The 23305-nt window shown below is 37.2% G+C and overlaps 1 protein-coding gene across 1 annotated transcript in view; it reads right to left on the bottom strand.

The window, feature by feature from the left end:
• Nucleotides 1–15161: 15161 nt before the first annotated feature.
• Nucleotides 15162–23305, bottom strand: part of LOC105061381 (golgin candidate 6) — a 30692-nt gene continuing 22548 nt past the window's right edge. Inside the window, exons 15-19 of the mRNA XM_073260727.1 lie at nt 18757–18860; nt 18463–18511; nt 17096–17161; nt 16061–16828; nt 15162–15906 (exon numbers count right to left, since the gene is read on the bottom strand). Of these exons, the coding sequence (XP_073116828.1) occupies nt 15358–15906; nt 16061–16828; nt 17096–17161; nt 18463–18511; nt 18757–18860 (1536 nt within the window). The 3' untranslated portion in view covers nt 15162–15357. The remainder of the gene's footprint in view (nt 15907–16060; nt 16829–17095; nt 17162–18462; nt 18512–18756; nt 18861–23305) is intronic.

The raw sequence follows: 23305 nt of genomic DNA on the forward strand, positions 1-23305 counted from the left end.
ACCCTCACTTGCCATAGTAAGAAATTGCTCTTTCTATTATACTGGTTGATCTCCATCTTAATTGAGTCTGTCTTTTCTATTTTCTTCATCCTCGATCAACACCGCTACAACCTGGACAACTATGCTCTGATGTCACTTGTTGGAAAGGATCCCTCACGAGTGTGAAATATGGATCTCCCGCCTAAGATCACTAATCCAGGTGATGATGTCGATACCATAACATGAAGGAAGAAGAGAAATAAAAAGGATACAATCAAATACGTGGATCAACCTAAGGCTTATCTTTATAGGATATGCAAACTTCACTATGAAAGAAAGAACAAATACAAGAGGAGATCATATCCTCTCAACTCTCATATGTCAATCTCTCTATCTCAACAAGAAGCTGTCAACCATCCCTTACAAAGCTCTCAAAAAATCCCAAGGAAATTCTCTGCCACTCACCAAGACCCTTAGGCTCACTCTCTATTTCCACAGGCCGTCAAGCCCCTTTTAAAGAGTCCAAATCGAGTCCCAATCACATCCATACACCGAGTTGCATTCAAAAATCCCTTCTGACGTCTGATCATGCAAAACAGCATCCGATCAGTGCCCTTAGTCATTAGATCGTGCCTTCCCATGTGTAGACTATGACAAAGCACCCCTAAACCATAGCGATCCATGCCTCATGTGTGAATCGTAACTCCCCCATGGACCGCACGTGCACCGCGTGCCTCATGCATGGGTGCACCCTAGACCACACAGTGGTCCGTGCATCCTAGGCTACATGCTGCGGGCCTGTGCGAGGCTATTCATCATGCCTGTGGATCTCCTCCATCTTGAACTTCATTATTATGGGCTTTTCTGCTATGAGTCAAATTTTAAAGTATCAAAATCTAACAATTTCCATCTCGACTTGACATTTGGCTACCACATAATTTTGAGAGCTTTTAGATGATTTCACCCTCATATCCTGGGGCACATGCCTAATTGCTTATGGATGGATAAACATGAGAGTAGAGCCAGGCCCCTTGATCTCATTTCTGTCATATGCTGTGATCTATCTGACTTAAGACCTGCTCGAGGTAGTCTCCTGCAGCAAAAAAAACTTCACCCTGTAATGTCGCATGTCATCTTCCTCAGTCTCTGATCTCGTACCCAATCCATCTGTACCTGGAGCTCCACCTGGCTATGAGCTCCCATTGGCTTCAAAGCTTCATCTCATGCTAAGCTCTCTATCAAGAGATAATGTCTTCCATTCCTCTTTTTCTTCATCACAATCATACTACCGTCCAAAATCTTTAAGATTCCATCATCAACTCTCCATCTATAGCTGCTTGAATCCAGTCTGTGCAATGAAATCAAATTATTTCTAAAATTAGGTATATATCAGACCTCATCCAATTTTTTCACTACTCCATCGTGACTTTGTAAGCTGACGATCTTAATATCCTTGATCATACAGCTCGATTATTTCGATAGATAAACAGTGCCCTCACTACTCTTTATAGAATCAAACAGTTTCTCTCTGCAACAAATATGATGCAAACATGCAGAATCTAAAATTCACTATGAGAAAAAGGTAGATACCTCATTAGTCATCAAAAGAATATCATTATTTTCTTCTGTATGCTATATTAGACCACTGTCGTAGTAGCCTTCATTTGATCTCTGAGCTATGGGCAATCTCTGACTCAATGCCCCAACTCGTCACACCTGCAACACTAGATCTTACTGTAGTCTCTTGACTTGGACCTGGATCACCCATCTTACAATCCTCTGCTCTTCTATCTTCTGCTATACTACCTCCAGTCACCATCATAGTCGAGTCACCACCTGAACTTGAAGCTCAATTATCCCACCTGAAAATTTTATTTTGGAGAAGTACAGAAGTGACCACATCCATCTTGATGATACTCTCTTTTATAAGAAGAGCAATCACCAAGAAATCAAAAGAAGAGGATAGCAACAAAAGTAAGACCAATGCCCTGGTTTTCTCCTCAACCTTCTCACCAATATTGAGGAGATCAATGAGGATTTTTTAAAAATTGCTGAAATACTCCTGTACGCTCTATCCCTCACTCATCCGCAGTTGATAGAACTACTTCTAAAAGAAGAAAGTGTTGGAGACTGACTTCACCATATACATCTCCTTGAGCTTCATCCACATCACCGTCAGAGAAGTCTCGCTAAGCACATAGATCACCATATCATCCGTCAAGTATAAGCGGATTATAGTCACCATCTGTATTTAGAGCTGCCTCCAATCTTTCTCCTTCATGGTAGTAGATTTGTCCTCACATAAGAGAGTATCAATTAATCATTGTTGGATGAGCACATCCTTCATTCTCACTTGTCATAGAGAGAAATTGCTCTTCCCATCATATTGGTTGATCTCCATCTGGATCGAGCCTATCTTCTTCATTTTTTTCAACCTCAAAAATACCACCACAATCTGGACAACCATGTGCTCTGATGCCACTTGTTGGAAAGGATCTCTCATGAATGCAGAATACTGATCCTCTATCCAAGATTATTAATCCAGGTGATGATATCGATACCGCAATAAGAAGAAAAAATAAAAATAAAAAAGATACAATCAAATACGTGGATCAACCTAAGGCTTACCTCCATGGGACATGCAAGCTTCATTATGAAAGAAAGAATAAATATAAGAGGAGATCATACTATCTCAACTCTCATATATCAATCTCTCTATCTCAATAAGAAATTCTTGATCATCCCTTACAAAGCTCTCAAAAAATTCCAAAAAAATCCTCTGTCGCTCACCAAGACCCTCAAGCTCACTCTCTTTTTCCATAGGCTGTCAAGCCCCTTTTAAAAAGTCCAAATCGAGTCTTAATTGCATCCATACTCCTGTTTGTACTCAAAAATCCCTTCTAACCGTCTGATCGCGCAAAACAGCACCCGAGCAGTATCCTCAACCGTCGGATTGTGCCTTCCTATGCATAGACCTTGATAAAGTGCCCTTGGACCGTGGTGGTCCATGCCTCGTGAATGGACCACAACTCCCCTGTAGACCGCACGATGGACCGCGTGTGCACCACGTGCCTCACATGTGGGCGCACCCTAGACCGTGTGGTGGTCCATGCATTTGGGGCCATGCGCTGTGGGCAAGCTTGCTCACTGTGGGTGGGCACACCCGTGGGCCGCGCATTGCGGGCCTGGTTGCCTGTAAGCCGAGCTTGCTGGCCTGTGCGCAGCTATTCGACATGCCTATAGGTCTCCTTCATCTTGAGCTTCACTGCTGTGGGCTTTTCTACTGTAGGATGAATTTTGAGGTATCAAAATTCAATAGATGCAAATTGATAGACTTGGATGGATAGATAATCTTTTTTTTTTATCCATCCTTTCTAAGATTTTTTGAATCAAATGATGGATGAGAGCCATCCATCCTTCTTCTCATAACCCTAGCCAAATATAGGATAAACTCTAACTAATCTAAATTCTTTGATATATTTATTTTTTAGATCAAATATTTATTTCAAATCTTCAACTATACATATATATATGTATGTATGTATGTATGTACATATTTATGTATCAAATCAAAAAAAGGGTAGGGTGAGAAGGATAACATGTTATACAACTACTGAATAAGTTAAAAATTTTTTCGTGTATATCCTCCTAAATATTTTAATTTGTATGAATATCTTTTTAAAATTGATATCTACATGTATACCGTCATAAATTTTTTTTTTTTTTGCATATGTGCCTACATCTAACACCCTTAAAAATTAATGGTTTAAAATTAAATTGACTAAAATATCCTTATATGTAGATGTGTAAACAAAAAATTTATAAGGATATATATGCAAACAATAATTTTATGAAGGTATTCATGTAAATTTGAATGTTTGGAAGGGTATGTATGAAAAAATCTAAATTAAAATTTTTTGAATATAATACACCTCTCTTGGTTTGTCAATTCTTTTCTTATTCTAATAGAGAAACATTAACATCATAACTAAAATAATGAATATACTTAATGTATTATCTTATATAAATAAAAAGATCTTTTTATTAAATGATAGATCAAAATTATTTTATCTAAAAAATAGATAGATCATAACCATCTATATTTTTTCTAATATATAATAATATGCTTTTGAAAAAAAAAATCTAAATATGATATTAGATAGATAGCTTGTATATTTGCATAGAATAGATATTGTTATAGATTTGGACATTACATAATAATAAGAATTTATAATCTTATTATATTTTATTTTAAAATATTTTATTAAAAATATCTTGATAAAATATATAAAGTATATCATGTTGTTATAAGATGGATATAGTCATCCCATCTTATCTAAAAATAGAATATAATTTAGTATTCTAATATATAAAATATTGTATAATATAATCATCACATTGTTATATTATGTAATATATTACTATATTATAGAGTAAGAGGGTCCGAATCTATCTAGATGAAATAAATAAAAATTAAATTAAAATTTCTATATGTATGTCTTTCTAAATATTCAAATTTATATAAATATTCTTATAAAATTATTATTTACATATATGTTTTTATAAATATTATTGCACATCTATCCATAAAGGTATTTTAGTCATTTAAATTTTAAATTATTAATTTTTTAACGATGTTAGATGATGTGGGTATATATGCCAAAAAAAAATATACATGCAAAACAAATATTTTATGAGGGTATATATGTAAATTAAATTTTAAAAAAATATTTACATAAATTTGAATATTTAGAAGGGTATACATACAAAAAAACTTATAAGATAATAATAAAAAAATAAATAAATTACTTTCTCTAAATTAATATTATTTAATATTAGCTCAAAATATAACATGCACCAAATGCATAATAACTCCAACTAATGCTTAATAAGAAAAATTCAAACCAATCATCAACCCAAAAGAAGAAGAAGGAGTAGGAAAGGAAAGAACAAAAAAAGTAAAAGCGAAAGCAAAAACCTAGGACAGTAGAATCAAGAAATATAGTTGATCAAAAGCATATCAAAATGAAGAAATAAACTCAACAAAAATAACTTCTATCCAAAAGAAAAAACTCAACAAAAATAAAAAAATCCAAATGACCATCTTCTTGACTATCATAGTCGAACAAAATAATAAAAAAATTAAGAGTTAATTATAGTTTACCAACCTAAAGTAAAGTCTAATTTCATTAAACCCCCTGTGGTTTGAAAAGTAGCACTTAACCCATCTGAGATCAGATCTGTCAGACTCGGTCTTACTTTGTTACACACCTGTACTGTAAAATGGATTTGAGGGTTTCTTTTCACCATGATTTTGTTGCCTTACTCTTTCCCAAATCACTTGATTGGATGCTTGGTTGTCCAAATCGAAGCTTTTTCCATCGAATTGAAGCCTTTATTCACCTAATTGAAGAGGAAAAGCAAGCAAAAATCAAAAAAAGGATAATGCAATTTAAATTTATGTTTTATGTCATGCAATAAATTTTTTTTTGGATTTTTTTATCCCAGTTGGTAGCATTTGGATAAATTTAGGTGATGATATAGTGGTCCTATTGTATATGTAATTGTTTAATGCAGTGATCCCTCCCATTTGGTAGCATTCGGATTTCTATAAATGATTATGCAATGGTCGTAGTGTTTCTTAATTTTTTTTGTCTAATGACCAGTGCCTCCTTTAGATGTTTGGAATAGTTTAAATGATTTAGCAATGGTACCAGCATATCTCAGATGCTTTCTTGTATGTGTCAATCCCATTTAGCACTATTTTGATTACTTCAAATCATTCAATAGTTATTCTAGTAAATCTGAATATCTTTCTTATAGTGCCTGACAATATTTGAATTACTTCAACAGATTATAAAGTGGTCCCATTGTTGCTCTTATATTGTGTAATGATTTGTTTGCTTCTTTACAAACTTTACTATTGCTAAATATGTACAATAATTATTTCATTTTGGATGCAAATATTTTTTTTTTGGTAAAGATGCAAATATGGTTGAGGTTAGATTCTCTTTTGAGATCCACCATGAAGGAGTAATGTTAAAGAGACCGCATGCAAAGTATTCTAAAGATAAGGTGGATCACTATGATAATGTTGTTCCTGACATGATGAGTTATTTCGAACTCCAAAGAATGTGTGTTGATCTACGGTGTCCAGCCACTAGTAACTTATATTTATTGATACCCAATGATAATCTTGAACATGGATTTAGGTTATTAGAGACTGATGATGATGTAATGTACATGTTAGAGTTACATTTGGAGTGGAATGTTTTCCATTATGATTTATGAGGAAATTGATTGCTGGCACTGAATATGAGAGAGGGGGCCACAGCTATCCAGGAGGATGAGTTTAGGATATAAAAGACTTAGGATGAGGATGTGGACATACAAGCCATTGTCAACTTAATGGACTTAGCTATTGATGAGGGGGTTGATGAATTACATGATGATAGGGCTGATAAGGCAGTTGGTGCTATAGTGGTAGATGATAGGGCTGATGACATATATGAGCAACAAGTTGGGCTAGACAATGAGGGGATGGATGAGGGAGGTGATGAGAGGGATGGGTAAGGTGATGATGATGAAGTAGAGTCTAGGACAACAAATGGAGATGATAAAAATAATAGTAGATTTGATAGTGAATGTGAACTGAGTTAGTTGAATGTTAGTCTTGAAGATCCTAACAATGATGACATTTTCAATACTAGGACTTCTAGCCCCAGTCATGATGATTATTCCTCTGTACCCCCTCTTAATCATTTTGATACTGCAGGGCTATCTATAAAAAAGAAACACATCTCCTTAGATGACTTTATTGAGGAGCCATTCTGCAATGAGAAGTTAAGAAGTATGCAAGGGTCTTCAAAAGAGGATAGAGAGTATGATTTAGAATTTAATAAAGAAGTAGACATGACAAACTCAGACTTGTTGCTGAGGATGAAATTTACAAATGCCACAATCTTCTAGAACTATGTTGAGATAGCATATAGTAATGAGATCTATTGACTCACAGTTTAAGTTAAATGAAGGTCATATGATATTAGCTGAATATAAGAATGAGTGCGGATAAAGGATTTATTCTTCTAAGGTTGGGGATAAACTTACATTTCAAACTAAAATATTCCACCAAACATATGTTTGCAGGAGAATATTTTTCAACTCCCAAGTAAAGTATTGTTACTTGGCTAAGAAGTACTTAGATACGTTCACAAAAATACTAAATAGAAAGATTCGATTGTACAAGCTCATGTTAGAAAAGATATTGCTGTAGATGTCAGTAGGAGCCAGATGTACAAAAATAAAAGGAAAGTCAAGGATATTATTGAAGGCTACAATACAAAAAGCTAAGAGATTAAGCAGAAATAATTAGGAAGACAAATGTTGGAAGTATGTCATTTTGTATTATGAAGCTTCTGGTGAGGGTTAGCAGCCTATTTTGAAGAGAATGGACATTAGATATCATGCCCAAAAGGTAGGCTCTTGTCTAGATATGGACCTATAATAGGTCTAGATGGATGCATTCTTAAGGCAAGATTTGAAGGACAGCTACTCTCTACTGTAGGAAGAGATGGGAATGATCTTCCTTGTGGTTATAGCTAGAGGTGGTTTCTTTGGATTTTTGGAGAGGACATAGGCAAGCCTGATGACATTAGTCTAGTATTTATTTTAGATAGATAGAAGATATGTGTTTCTTGCATTTTGTCTTTCCTATATTTTACTTTATTTTTTTATTTTTTTATATATAAAAGTACTTTCATCCACTTCCTAGGATAGAGCATAGTTACTGCATAAGGCCTATATATAGTAATTTTAGTGCATCTTTCAAGAGAAGTTGAAAGATCGATGTGGAAAGCAGTCTATGCAACCATTCTATGAAAGTTTGAAAGGAGAATAGCATATATCCAAATAAGTGATGAGAAAGCTTGGGGGTAGCTTAAGAAGACACTCCCCCCACACACCCCAATGGACTAAGGTTTTTTCCAATAATAGAATCAAGCTAGATTGATTGCCTCCTCAACAACCTTAATGAATCATTCAATGCCATAATCTTGAAAGCTAGGAACCTGCCTATACTATCAATGTTGGAGTGGATCAGAACTCGGCTGATGAAGATATTCAACATCAAAAGACCAGATATGGAGAGGTACGATGGATCAATTTGTCCAAACATACCGGCCAACCTAGAGGTCCTAAAACTAGAATCTAGGAACCTCTATGCCATACCTCTAGGTAGATTAAATTATGAGATTGACAATGGATATGTAAAACATAAAGTTTGATTTGATTATAAGATCTTGCTCCTACAAGATTTGGGACCTCACTAGAATCTCATGTAAGCATAGTGTGGAGTAATTATCAAAAATTTATATAAGCCAGAGGACTTTATCCATTCATGTTACACCAAGAATGTTTATATAACCATACATGAGAAGATAATTCATCTAATGCTAGACCAAGATGAGTGAATTGAAACTAGATTGCCTACTCTTATCCCTTAAGTTATATATAGGCCACTTAGGAGACCCAAAAAAGTAAGGAGAAGAGATCCAAAGAAGCCAAAGAATCCTCGTAAGATATCAAGAATAAATAAGAGTATAAGATATAGAAAGTGTCATAAAGAATGACACAACTCAAGAGGATGTAAAGCAAGTGTGATTGCAAAAACTTCTTACCAAGGGAGGATGGGCATATAAAAAGAAAAGAATGTAAAACACCTCAAATTTTTTATTATAATAGCTGGACACACTTATATTATGTTAAGTATAATTTCACTTATAATATTATGTCTTGTATGTACAAGCTCACTTATATTATGTGGTCATTTTGTAGATAGAAGATGCACCCAGCACACAGGACCCTAGACCATATTAATCAACAAGCATCTGAGTAGAGGCAAAGCCATAGCACCTTTCAGGATATAATCATGGTTATCTCTTTAACAATTATTAAACCTTATATACAATATTGACTTGATCAATGATAATGCCCTAACCAAGACTATGATTAATGTTACAGCATCCAAGGACATATAGAACAATAGCTTGGTTTAGATCACATGTAACATAAGGAGCTCACGTGAATTTCATTTAGCAATGTCACTTGTATTGTCTTCTAACTTATATTAATATTAATCTTGTATGACTATAATGCAAGCTAATGCTACTACTGATAGGCGAATAGCTTTTGTAGCTACTGGAGGTACTTTGAGTGGTAGGGTAAGAGGACTTGGAAAAGGTGCTAGAGGTGCTTCGAGTGGCATAGATTTAGGAAGAGTAAGAGGCATAGCTTTTGCAAAAGGTTCTTTAGGTAGAGGTTCATCCGAAAGAGGTTCATCAGAAGGAAGCTTTGTAGGGAGAGATTCTACGAAAATGGGACCTCGTATAGGTTTAAAGAGAGGAGCAGGGACTTATTTGGGTAGAAAAGCTTTAGGAAGGAAAAGAGGTTTCAGTACAAAAGCTTCAAGAGGTAATTCAGAAAGAGCTTCAACTATTGGTTCAGCCAGTGTAGCAGGCAAACCACCAAAGCTTGTATCACTCAGTTGAAAAAGGAAGAAAACACCGTGAGTTTATAAAATATAATGTTGAATGTATTATCTTTTAAAATAGAGAATGAGTGAAACCTAATTTGTTTATTATAAGAAAGTTTATAAGGTGAAACTCAACTAGAAAGTATCACTTGTTTGAAATATGAAGTTTACAATGCGAAAGTTTTGAATCTATTATGCAATGACATCAATTTTACAAAATTCTCCAATAATTTTATTGGTGATTGCAAATTGTATGAATCTATATGTACTATCAACTATATACACATTTTGCAATGTACCAGTGAAAAGGGTTCACTTAATGTATTATGGAATGATAGGCTAGGTATCCGTGAAAGGGTTCAATTAATGTGTTATAGAATGATAGGCCATGTATCAATGATAGGAAATATATTGTGCCAAATGGTTCCGACACGGATTCAAGGAGAGTGGATTTTAACACATCATATACCATTGTAATTTTATATTACGTCAAATAGAAATATATTGTGCCAAATGGTTCCAACACAAGTTCAAGAAGGTGGATTGTGGCACATACTATTTTGACAAATGAAAATTTATTGTGCCAAATGGTTCCAATATAGATTTAGGAATTTACGGATTACTACACATACTATTATGATTATGTATGAAACTATATGTAATGCTTTAAATTATATGTATCACTTAAGTACTGTGATTATGTATGATCTCAATTATCATTGCAACATCTCAATAACAAATTGTCATTACACAAAGTCATTACAAAATATCATTCATTATAAATTAGTCTTCCGATATCATTACTGATCATCATTGCATATTACAATGTCATTATAGAGTTTCTAGAATATTATTTAATGAAGATGAGTCCGAGCTAAAAGATTAGTTTGAGACGGCAGCTCCTTATCATTGTGCTGGAGCACAAAAAGTCTAATATAGCTCAAAATCCACCTTCGAACAAATGATAAAAGGGGCTGGATGGCCAGTTTTGACATTATGAATAAAAACCAAAATTATATATATCACATCTTTGAGGGCTGCATTTATGGAGCGAGAAATGTCATCTAAATTTTCACAGAAGACTACAACTTCAAAGATAGTAAGATCTCTGCCACTCAACATTTGGAGCTAACTTGATCAAGCTGGGCAAAACTAAAAATAATCTTTCTAATAGATTAAGTATTCCAAGCATAAAGTAGCACACTATACAGATATAGTAGTACATGAATCTATAAATAATGAGAACCAATCCTATCTCTGTAGGGTTAAGGTTGAACAAAGAAAGTGAAAATTCATAGTGAATGATGCCACATCAGACAGTCTGCATTAGAGTGATTCAAGATAGGAAGGTGACTAAATAAATATTATTATCTAGCTTAATTAGATCCTAATCGAACCCTAATAGTCTAAGAAAAAGGCACATCAGAACTTGTGCAACTTGAGATGCATTAGGAGGGTGACCCCCTTCTCTCATGGGAAAGATGTGGACCATCCCAATATTGTGGAGTTCTCAATAGCGGCATAAATAAGTATCTAAAGTTGGCAAGAAAATTTTGAAATTTTCTAGTATGCCTTCGACAACAAACTATCCTAGATTATCCATATTTTCCCCATTCTACCATGCAAGAAAATCCCCTACATTACCAAAGGATTTACAATGCTCTACAACCATTTGTTGGAAATACGTGAAGATTTTTCTATAGTATCATCACATCTTGCAAAGATGCCATCCTACAAAGATGTTATCTATAGGAAAGAGCACATGCTTCATCACGTCTCTAGCAATAACCATTATAGGAAAAATAACCATTACAATTGCTTCCATGGCATCTTTTGGGATGACCTACCTTACAACAGTTGGAAAGAACTTAAACACCACATTAAACAACAACCATTAAATGTAAACCAAACATTATTAATCATCATACAACCAACAAAGTGGATTAAATAAAAATTCATTAATATGAAATATTTTGTACATAGTTGAATACACCGTTCAAAAGGAAAACAGAAAAACTAGCTAAATAAAAAAAAAAAAAACTGAAGCAAATATTAATGTTTCCTAATAGCCCAGATCCATCCAAGCAGCAGAACACTACCAATAATAACAAATACCTAAGATCCAATCAATATATTTTATACAACTCCCTTTTCGGAGCTATTGCTTTCCTTCTAAAGCATGCATCTCCTCTGTATAAGCAATTTCTTCATTCTCTTTCGCAAAATCTGCCACTTGCTGAACCCTTGAAAATTTATCCAAATGTTTTGAACAAATTCAGTCGCACATCTGTATGTAGGAGGGTCAAGCTACTCAAAGTACTGGCACTACTCATCAATCTTTTAAGCAATTAACCAACAAATTATATTAGTTTTCTTTTATATCTAGCAAAATATGGAAATCAACAAAAAATCAAAGAACTTATTCTATATTTGGAGCAACAATGGATCCATCTTCCAAAATTTCCTACCATCTATGATGTTCTAACCATGAATCATTCTCCATAATAGCAATAAATCTATCCACTAGAGGAAGATAACGATGATATGCTTTCAGTGAAGTAAAAAAAAACTATAATTTGGACAAATAGGCATTTGATCAAGTGATTTGGGGAAGAATAAGATGATAAAATTATGGTGAAAAAAAATTCTCAAATCTATTTTACAATACAGGTGGGTGATGGAGCAATACTAAGCCTGATAGATCTAATCTCAAATGAGTTAAGTGCTACTTTTCAAACCATAAGGGGCTTAATGAAATATGGCCTAATCTCAAGTGGATAAACTATAATTAACCTAAAAATTAATAGAAAGCATGAAAACAAGTGTAGCAAATAGAATAAGGGATTAAAATAAAAGAAGAAAAATTTTTCTTTTTTCAAATTAAGAAAGACAAGAAAACAATAGCGATCTATAAGGGCCGATTTGTATATTCCTATAAAGTTAGGCTGAAAATCTTATAGGAATCGGACCTATAGGCCCATTTGGTTTATCCTTTCTAGAAGTGAGAAATTCTTTGTACATGGCATACGATGCAGAAAAAATGCATCGCTCCATCTGATTGGGCCACATAACCACAGCTATCCAATGCATATTTAATGTTTGCAGTTTTATTATTTCATTTGAAATTTTGAATGACGAAAATATCTCTTCTTCTGAAAAAATTATGATATTCTATAGCGATATTATGATATCTTGTGGTGAAATTATGACTTTCAGCAGATGATATCATATTTTTTCTATAGGATATCATAATTTGGTAAGGATATTTTCGTCATTTAAAAATTTTATTAATTTTTCAATGACAAAAATATCCTTCTCTTTTATGACATCCTGTGAAAAAATCATGACACCTTATGCAGAAAGTTGTAATTTGACTACAGGATATCATAGTATCACCACAGAATGTCATAATTTTTCAGAATGAGAGGGGCATTTTTATCATTCAAAATTTTAAACGAAAAAGTGAAACTACGGATATTAAATATGCATTGGAGAGTGATAACTATGTTGTCCAATCAGATGAGACGGTATATTTTGTCTACACCACATGCGCTATACAAAGAATTTTTCTTCTAAATGCTTATCCAAACTCAGCTTAGTTCCTATAGAAATTTTTTTTTTTTTTTTTCTTCCAAATAGGATTTAGGTAGGTTGGAGTTTAGTCGATGCAGAGCCTGCATAAATAGATGGCCCAATCAACAAGTCCTGTAGAACTTTCACAGCCAAATTCTATAGAAATAGCCAAATATGCCCTAAGAAGACAGAAAACCCTTCAATTGACAATCCTCGACTTCCTTTCAAACTCCCCTCGTCCCCCGTTGACAGTCTCCATCGCAATCTCTAACCAAATCGCCTTCAATCAAATCACCTGCATTTCCCTGCCACGCTAACAATCCCCAACAATAAAGAGCATAGCTTAGCTAGGCTACTCCCTAATAAACAAAATCACCACTAATTACCAGACAAAGAACATAATTTATTTTAAAAATGGGAAAACTCAACAATACCACGATGAGGGAAAAAAAAAGCACATGTAAACACAAACGTAAGAAAATTAGTAAGGAAAAAAGAAAATATTTAAAAAAAAAAAAAAAAAACCAGAGCCACGCGATGGCGAAAAAACATAAAGGTGAATCAAAACAAAAATTCAAACTTTCCCAAAGTAAAATGGGCACAAAAGTTACAATTACAATGGAGTAATGATCCTGGAAAAAGGAAAAAGAACCGTTGCATTACTTCATCATCGCCAAAAAATCGTGAACCCATCCAAAAAAACGTAAATAGTGGGGTAGATGGGTACTTCATCCAAGAATGAACACTGAAAATACGTATAAATATAGATAGACATGGTTCCAATTTGGGAGAAAAAAGAATGACTTAGCAAAGGAAGGAAACAAAAGATTCAAAGCACGAAGTGCTTTCAAAAAAAAAAGAAAAGAAAAGAAAATTTCCTGGGTTGGGCTTAATGAACACCTATCCAAAAGGCTTACTTCATCATATGAAGTTGATTTTTATTTTAATATTTGTATAACTTATCACCTTGAGTTCAAAGGAAATATGGAAAGTTATACACTCCGTTAAGGGTCTGTTTGGCTGTCTGAGCCTAAAATTCCATGAGATTCATGAAATTGGACCAGCACAGCTAAAAAAATCAGCTTGACTAGACTTAGACAAAAATCCAGGAATCTTTAGAGTGGGCTGGCTCGAATCCGATAGGGAGAAAAAAATATCCTGTTGAGGATATTTTTTTCTCCCTATGGAATTCAAACTGAGCCACTCCAAAAATCTCCTGCTTTTTTATCTAAACAACTCTAGTCTAAACTGATTTTCTGATTTTCTTAGCTGTGCTGGTCCAATCTCATGAATCCCATGAAATTTTGGATCCAAACAAGCCTTAAATTGTACACCAGCCCATGAAATTTCTTAAGATTTAAATTTCTAGTTTATTTTGGTAAACTTATTAGAAGTTTTAACATTTCTTCGCTCTGCAAGTTACACCGCGAGATCTCGCAACACATTTTTCACCTTGAACGGCTTCGGTTACAACTTACAACCTTTAAATTTATCTCCAGTCAAATGAAGCAAATATTCCGCAAAAGCAGCCAATCGCTAGTAAGGAAATTAAGCATAACATCTGCAAGCATTTGGATACAATTTATGACAAATCCTTCTCTTTTCCTTTTTCTTTTTTTTTTCTTTTTTTTTTTTTGGCACATAGCCTTTAATAAAGGACCATAAAAGCCAAACCGGGCCGGCCCCACCAATATAGATAAGGCTTTGTTGGAAATGGCTATGATTACGACCCCCGCTGCCCCATGTATTAGCGGGGAAGTGTGTGACTATTGTTTCAAACCTTGGCAAACCTTTCGGTATTGCAAGTCACTTCAAGAGACTAGAAAAGTGTTCCATCATTTTTCCCCACAATATTCCGAATATAGACTTACTAAAAGAAACAGACAAGCTGCCTAACACCATTTGCATGGAGCTTAAATCAGAGTTTTGATACTCAGCATCCAGCAAGAAACCAATGTCTGCACCCTCCCCATTGTCTAAAGGAGAATCCACACCACCCTAAGATGAGACTTAGATCATAGATTCCCCAAAATCTAGGTAATTTGCCCCATCAGAAGCAGTAGAAATGCTACCAAAAACATTTGAAAAGAAATCAAAACTGACATTGGTTCTATAGTCCTCCATTGACTTGAATTAACATACTTATGGCTGTTATCTATTGTACACTGTACAATTGAAACACCCCAAAGCATCTCCAAGCCAGGGATTCAGTGATCATCGCAATCAAATGCAATGGGCAGGACTAGAGATAATCCAACAAATTTGGATATAAAACCTCAATTTTCATCATCATCTTCATCCTGCAGCCCTGCATCATCCCCTATCCCTTCAAGGAGTGAGTCTACATCCTCACCCAACTCAATCAACCTTGAGCTCAGCTTCTCCACCTTACTTTGCTCCTGGCCCAGGCAAACAAGCAGATCATTTAGTTCAGCTTCACTCTCCTTCTCGGCTTCCTGCTTTGCCTCGGCCCTTATTGCTTCCACATCCGGATATGGCACGTTTCCTGCCTTCCTCAAAGCTTTCACCTCCGCTTCCAAGCTTAAGTTGGCCTGTTCTAGACTGTTATAAGCATCTGAAAGGCTCTTCAGATCAGCTTCTAGTTTTGAAGCCAAGTTTCGGTAATTGCTAGCCTCAGCCTCGATCTTAGCCTTCTCAGATTTGAGCATTTCTATGCGTCGTGCTGCTTCCTGAAGATCCTGACGAAGTGTTTCAGATTGAAGTCTCTCTCTACCACTGCTTGGTTTCTGAGCAGGATCAAATGTCCCACTGCTTCCAGACCTCACCAATTCCTCAGCTAAAGTAGTGTTGCGACCTAGCAGATCCTTTACAAATCATTACCACTTAATAAGTTAGAGACATCACTAAATTTATTGCAGCAGAAAATACAGGGAAGGATGAATTTCAACAGTGATCACAGCCTTTGAATTATTCCAACATAGCCAACAAAATGTAAATAGGATGAACCTGGAAACTTACCTGCATCTCATTGCATTGCTTCTCCACAAATGACTTAAGCCGCTTTATGTAATCTCCATCAGTCTCTCCACTCTTCTGCTCCAGCTCAGCTGGCAGTACAGTGACCTTGTTTTTCGTACGGCTGAAAATGTTCATGATGCTTTCTCTAATACATGCTTCAAGCTTTTTAATGAAACCAACAAACTGTGGGTCAAAAATCTCTACAAGGATTGGATGCTCATGCTTCTGACTTGTTTCATTATCCTCAATCTCTCCGGTCTCTGCCATACTAGCCGTAATAGATCTTGTAAGAGGCTTACGATGCTCGACAGATGTAGAAAGGGACACGAAGTTCTTCTGCAACTCATCAAACTTCAAAAAATATGAGGTGAGACCAATCTTTTGACTTATAGCATCAACCACAGCAAAGGCATCCCTGTTGTTCTCACTGCATTTGTTGTAAAGAATACATTCTCCTAAAACAATAGCAGCCAATCCATGCACATAGACACTGGCATGTGGACTTGAAACTAGTTCAAGCAAAAATGTGAGGTGTGCTGGTGAATCTAAAAAGCAGCTAATGGCATTTGGACAATCTTCCAGCCAAGAGATCAGTAACTGGAGAATAAGTGGCTGGATATATGAATCTTCAGCTGGAGTAATGCTACTTTGGTTGTTATGTTTACTTTTTGTTGAGGCTGCAAGAGCCAAATACTTCACAATCCGGTGCAAGAGTGGCTCTGAGGAGCCTAATGATGGCACTGGTGCCTCAAGCTCGATACGCAAAACCTGAAAGTGTTTGTGAAGTTTAAATCCATTCTAGTCTGCAGCTAAGCAAAAACTAACATGAAAAAGAGTCAAAATGATACGCAACAGAAAACATGTATAGAACAGATCGATGGCAAATAGAAAACATGTAATCTGAGCAACTTGACTAAAATTTAGCCACTATGAATTAGGGGAACCAGGGCAGCCTCTATGTCCTCTGTTTATACTAATTCACTTTTGAAGAGAAAAACTGTGAAAGAAAAAAAGAGGTAAGCATCATGCACATACACGTTCCTTGCACTGGACATTGTCCTTCAGAACATGAGAGAGAATGCTAGCAGCTCTTGAGCATGTCTGCATTCAAATATCAAATGGATTAATGTTAGCATATAATCACTTGAAATTGATGTTCCAAAAATTAAATCACATCCTGAAACACCAAATTTTTATATATTTATATTGCAGATTATAGGATTTACTAAAAGCACTGCCCACATAAAAGGTGCACTGACTTTTTGTTTTCCTTTAAGTCAAAAGACTTCTCCATGTTCTTAAATGATCAGTCTCCCACCCTTTTTCATCAGCTATAATTTTTCTAAAGAAAATGTATGGATAAATAATGAGATAAATTTTAAACAGATAAAAAATCAAAAGAAGTTAAATATAGTAGAATACATGTTTTCTTTGACTCAAATAATATTACTTGCCAACCATCATCCAAAAAAGAAAAAATACAGCATTGACTTTGCTTTTGCCCCTATAAATTAAAGATTCATTCAATTCTTAAACATTCAATTTCTCTGCACTTTTTATCAGCTGTAACCTTTTGTTAGGTATGCATGGATAAGTAACAAGACAAATCAAAATAAGCTAGTTCACTCCCTTTTGTATTTGCCTCAATTATTATTAAGTGCAAGGAATTACCAGTCACAAAACTCTGTTGGACCTGAATTACCTGAGCAAGCGAACCTTTTCAAGGTCACGCAGTAACTATAATGGAAATCACTTCATACTTCAGTGGAATTGAATTGTAAAGCGTGGATCATGAATCCTAAGATTCTAACAAAGCTTATGGAGCTAGCTTTTTTAGTTCATGTGAATTGTACTACTAGATCATGCACAACTGAGAGTTTTTTATTGAGCAATAACCCCTATATGTGATCTGAGACAAGCAGAATGTACACACAGCCAAAAGAAATTAACTTTTAAGTGCAACTTCATTCGGGCATGATATAGGTACAGGATCAGAGGTATTGATTACTGCAGTGTAATATCATAAATACAGGATCTCAAAAATTTTCTCCCATTATTTTAATTATTCTGCAACTGTTTAATTATTAAAAGCAAATGAAGGGTAACTTCAGATTTTTAACCCTGCTTTAAATTAATGTCTACAAGAAAAGCACCACAATCTGAGAAAATAATACGTTAACAGCAGGCAAGCAAAACAAGCTAATCTTAAATAGTTACAGATATAAGGCCCCAGAAGCTAATCCAAAGTAGATGTCCAAGGGAGATAGTTCCAGTGGCCCTTGCATTTCCATGTTTTTGTATGAAGACGATCCCCATGTCGAGATAAGAAACCAAGGCATGTACTTATGACAACTAATGTCTTATTACATACAATATTAGCTGATGAAACCTATATGACTCACCTCAAATTCTCCATTAGCCTCAGTTGATACCAAAGCTTGTATAAACATACTGCCATACAAGAACAAATTAGGTCACAAGGATAATTTAGTTCTTAATAAAAATGAGAAAGAATGAAGCTTTGAGCAACAAATAATGGTTTTAAACAGAAGAAATGAATTCAGCCTTTCTCGGTAAACTGCAAACAATAAATCAAACAAAACCAAAGCCATGATTATCTCAGGAATGAAGTCAAGATATACAGTGCAGCAGAACCAACTTCTGGCAAATGATGTAAGGTTATCTTCTCTACTAACCTTCCAAATGTCATGCTGCCAATGGCTTCTGGAATGGTATGGCTTGTTGAATTTGGTGGAGGAGTCAATGTTGATGCTAACATTGCTTGGCCATCAGTATTTTTCTGTTTCATTAGAGGCAATAAGTACTAATGTGCATGAATGCATGTACCAACCATAAAGATGTTACACAAGAACTTGCTGCCAGACATAAATCCAGCAGTGATAATTACCTATCTCTGGGGTTTAACATGACCAACCATAAACTTTAGCATTGACAATTTGAATTGTTCTCAAGAGTCTTAAATAAGATATTGCAGTATATTGCTATATGACTGAAAGAATTTCCTGATTGGCTTTTGTGGTATTGTCATTGATTCTCTCCTTAAATTTATGATCTTTGTGGCCATGATACACAATTAGGCTTTTTTTTTTTTTTTTGAACTGGCTTGTTTTGTTGAGCTACCCCAGAAATAAACTTGCTTAAGGAGATATTTGGTGTATTTACCTTTTCATCAAGTTTACAAATGTGATTGTGGCAAAAGTTATTGAATGAATAATGAGTTTATAAGGGCATTGAAGTTGACAGGGATTCCTCAATACACAGTCATTAATTATTGATACGAAGTTCAATATTTGACTCCTCTTTTTATTTGATGTGAATTGATAATTATACACCCATTGGTTGATGCACATCTTCTTACGGCATCTTAAGAGAAGGCATATTCTACTAAAGTATAGGAACCTGTAGAAGTTAATTTCATGACCCATGCAAAAAATGAAAAAGATTATTGATAATGTATACAAAGTTCGCCGTCTTAGTACCATATCCCATACCGGTACCATCCAATTACAATGTCAGTACGGTGTAGTACACCAATATTGGTACATTACGGTTCATATCATACCGGACGGTACAACAAACCTTGTATATATAATCTACTTTTTATTATCACAATCTTGTGTTCATCTATCTAAATTTATGGTCTAGACATCGTACGCGTGCAAAATGCAAAATAATAATCAACTTATCAACTTTTGATATAACAACAAAATCCAAATTACCAAGCTACTCTTTTACGAATGGATGTAGGTCAGATGATGGTGGAAGTCATACTTGGAAGTTTATGTCATATAATGACCGCCTCCTAGGGAAGTCTAGTAATTCCTTGGTAACTGGTCTCAGATTTCTCTCTCCTATTCCAGGGAGAGTGAATGGGAGGGAAGGGAGGAACTTTTGATCTAGACAAAGTATTATGTTCTAAACCTCATACATTTCAGTTTTAGTTAATATGTTGGTCGAATTTTTAGATATTTTCGGTGGAGCATGTCAGGTTACCATATAAGTTAAATCATAACCCTTTTAGTGTTTCACCATAGATGTCCGAAGTGTTCTAACTTTTGCCCAAAGATATGAAAACTGAAGCCAAACCTTATCAGCTTTAATTAGATCCCATCCAAAGGTGAGGTACATTTCGGAGTTATGCCAAAACTTGCTTAAAGGCCAAATTTACTGTATGCATGGGTAATATTCAAGCCAAGGTTTGCCATACCGTGCCGAACCGGCCGGTACACCCCATCTCGTACCGGACCGGCGGGAAACCGACACGATTCAGCCGGTAAAATCGGTACACCGGTGGTACCGAAGAATAAAGAATGAAAAGTGAGAAAGAGAGAGAGAAGGGAGGGAAGGGAGGGAGGTGGGAGCCGTCGGAGGCCGGCGGTGGCCGGCTACGGCCGTCGGAGGGCTTCCGAGCCCCGTATCGCCCGATAGGGCTTTCAAGAGAGCAAAAAAGAGAGAGCACTCGGAGGGGGGGCGGAGAACCTACCGGACAGACGGTGCCTCCGTTGTGAGGCTCCCGATGGCCGACGATCCGACGCGGACGGCCTGAGGATGGTCGAGCGGACGGAGCCCCTCCGCGACTCCGCCTCCTTTTTCGAAACAGACGACGTTTGTTTCGATTTTTTTTTTTTAATTTTAAACTTATGAAGTCGACAACTGGGTTGCCGACTTAAAAATTTTTTTAAAAAAAAACAAAAATCATGAAGCCAGCAAATCGTTTGCCGACTTCACTTAAAACCATGTTTTTAAAAAAATTTGCGAAACAGGGACGATGCCCTGTTTCACGCCTGCGGCACCGTGCGCGTGGACGACGCCCTCCGACGGCCATGGCGGCCAGTCGGAGGCCGTCCGGCGGCCCCGCCGGCTCCTTCCCCTCCCTCTTTTTTTTTCTTCCTCTCTCTCTCTATTTCTCTCAATTTCTCTCTTTTTTCTTCCGGTTCGGGTCGTCGGTTCGTACGGTATGAAACCATACCGAACCGTACCGTCGGTCGAAACGGCCAGCGGTACCGATTCAGCAAATCTTGATTCAAGCAGCTCTCTTCTCATCTCTTTATCTGCTACATATTCCAAGAAACAATTTCCCAAGACCAAGCTTGAAATTTGATAGATTTGTGAATATTTACAAACATTACAACATTTTTTTCTTGAGAAGTAAATATTTCAACACAAGCTTGGCTAAGGTTTTAAATCCCATGAGACGGAGGTGTCTCAGTATCTCTATAGAACAGGACACCCCGCTATCCCATCCCGTTCCGTCCCAATAGCTGACCCGGTAATGCATTTCGGTAGATATCCTCCTTTTCTCTCCCCTTCTATCATTTCTTTCCTTTTTTTCTTTTCTTCGTTCTTTTCTTCTATCTTCCTTTCTTTTCCTTTCTTTTTGTTTCATTTTCTCATCCCTTTCTTTCTTTTTTCTCCTTTTCTTATTCTTTCTATTTCCTTTCTTTCTCTTCTTCTTCTTTCCTTTCACTTTTTTCTTTATTCATCTTCCTTTCTTTCTTCCCTCTTCTCTCCCTGCATAGATGGGTTTCGGAGTTCTGAATCTGACCCGATCCTGTTTTCTCACAGGAATGGGATAGAACAGCCGGGACGTAAAACCTTGGGCTTGGCTACCTCACAACTCAAAACCTGGTTGACATTGAGGCTTTCAAGTTTTCAATCAACAACAAAATAATTGACATGTTACAATTTAAAATGTGTGAAATAAGGTTATATACTGTTTTGGTTTTGAAAAAGAAAAGTCAGATACACATATATGCATCTTATATTTAAAAAAATATAGTATTTCAGCATAAAGCCAACAAAAATTATAATCAAAGGTCTTGTTGGTGCAAAAATCCGCTCGCGCCGGAGAAGCTGGAGTCGAGGAAGTCGCGGTCGCCGCGGGACCTGCAAAAGAAGTCTAAACCGGAGGTGGGGTTGCTCCGAAAGACCCTCCGACGCTCAAGTCAGTTCTCTACCTCAATAAGAATGGAGTGCTCGAACGGAGAATTTAGCAGAGTTTTTAGATGAAAGATGAGAGCTTATAGAATAACGTATCTGGGTTTCCCTTTTATAGATGGAGGGGGCAACAAATTGATAGCGATGCTGTAACCGTCTGGCAGTGGGTTGCCCAGGGTCAGACGGAGTTTGCTGCGAAGAGTAGTGGGGTGGACCCGTGGCTATCATCGGGGTGTGCCACGTGGGGCCTGCTGCGGGAAGTGGAGCGGCGTCCGCTGTCGTGACTCATCTGGGGGTGGTGGAATCGCACAGGATCCGCCGCAGGGAGTGGAGCAGAATCATGGTCGTTAATACAGCCTGTCAGGGAGTAATGGGGTCGCGTAGGGTCCGCCGCAGGGAGTGGAGCAGAATCATGGCCGGTAATACAGCCTGTCAGGGAGTAATGGGGTCGCGTAGGGTCCGCCGCAGGGAGTAGAGCAGTGTTGTCCGTTATTGTGGCCTGTCTGGGAGTGCAGATCCGTCAGCTGAAGTTCGACAGCGGTCGGAGCTGATGACGGAATCTGGCTCCCGTAGGAGTCCGGGCAGAGTCCCTCTGCAGTTGAAGTTGGCGATGGAGCCCGGCTCCCGTAGGAGCCCGGGCGGAGTCCTGCAATTGAAGTTAGGTGCGAAGTCCGGCTCCCGTGGGAGTCCGGACGGATCTTACCGGCGGTTGATGTTGAGGACGAAGCCCGGCTCCCGTAGGAGTCCGGGCGGAGTCTACTTGCGGTTGGAGTTGTCGGCGGAGTCCGGCTCCCGTAGAAGTCCGGACGAAGTCTGTCTGCGGCCGTTGGTGTCGAGGACGAAGCCCGGCTCCCGTAGGAGTCCGGGCGGAGTCTTCCTGCAATTAAAGTCAAAGGCGAAGTCCGGCTCCCGTAGGAGTCCGGACAAGGCTTACCGGCAGTTGATGTTGAGGACGGAGCCCAGCTCCCGTAGGAGTCCGGGCGGAGTCTACTTGCGGTTGAAGTTGTCGGCGGAGTCCAGCTCCCGTAGGAGTCCGGACGAAATCTATCTGCGGCCGTTAGTGTCGAGGACGAAGCCCGGCTCCCGTAGGAGTCCGGGCGGAGTCTTCCTGCAATTAAAGTCAAAGGCGAAGTCCGGCTCTCGTAGGAGTCCGGACAAGGCTTACCGGCAGTTGATGTTGAGGACGGAGCCCGGCTCCCGTAGGAATCCGGGCGGAGTCTACTTGCGGTTGAAGTTGTCGGCAGAGTCCGGCTCCCGTAAGAGTCCGGACGAAGTCTATCTGCGGCC

This window comes from Elaeis guineensis, chromosome 7, assembly GCF_000442705.2.
Source record: "Elaeis guineensis isolate ETL-2024a chromosome 7, EG11, whole genome shotgun sequence".
NCBI classification, from domain to species: domain Eukaryota; kingdom Viridiplantae; phylum Streptophyta; class Magnoliopsida; order Arecales; family Arecaceae; genus Elaeis; species Elaeis guineensis.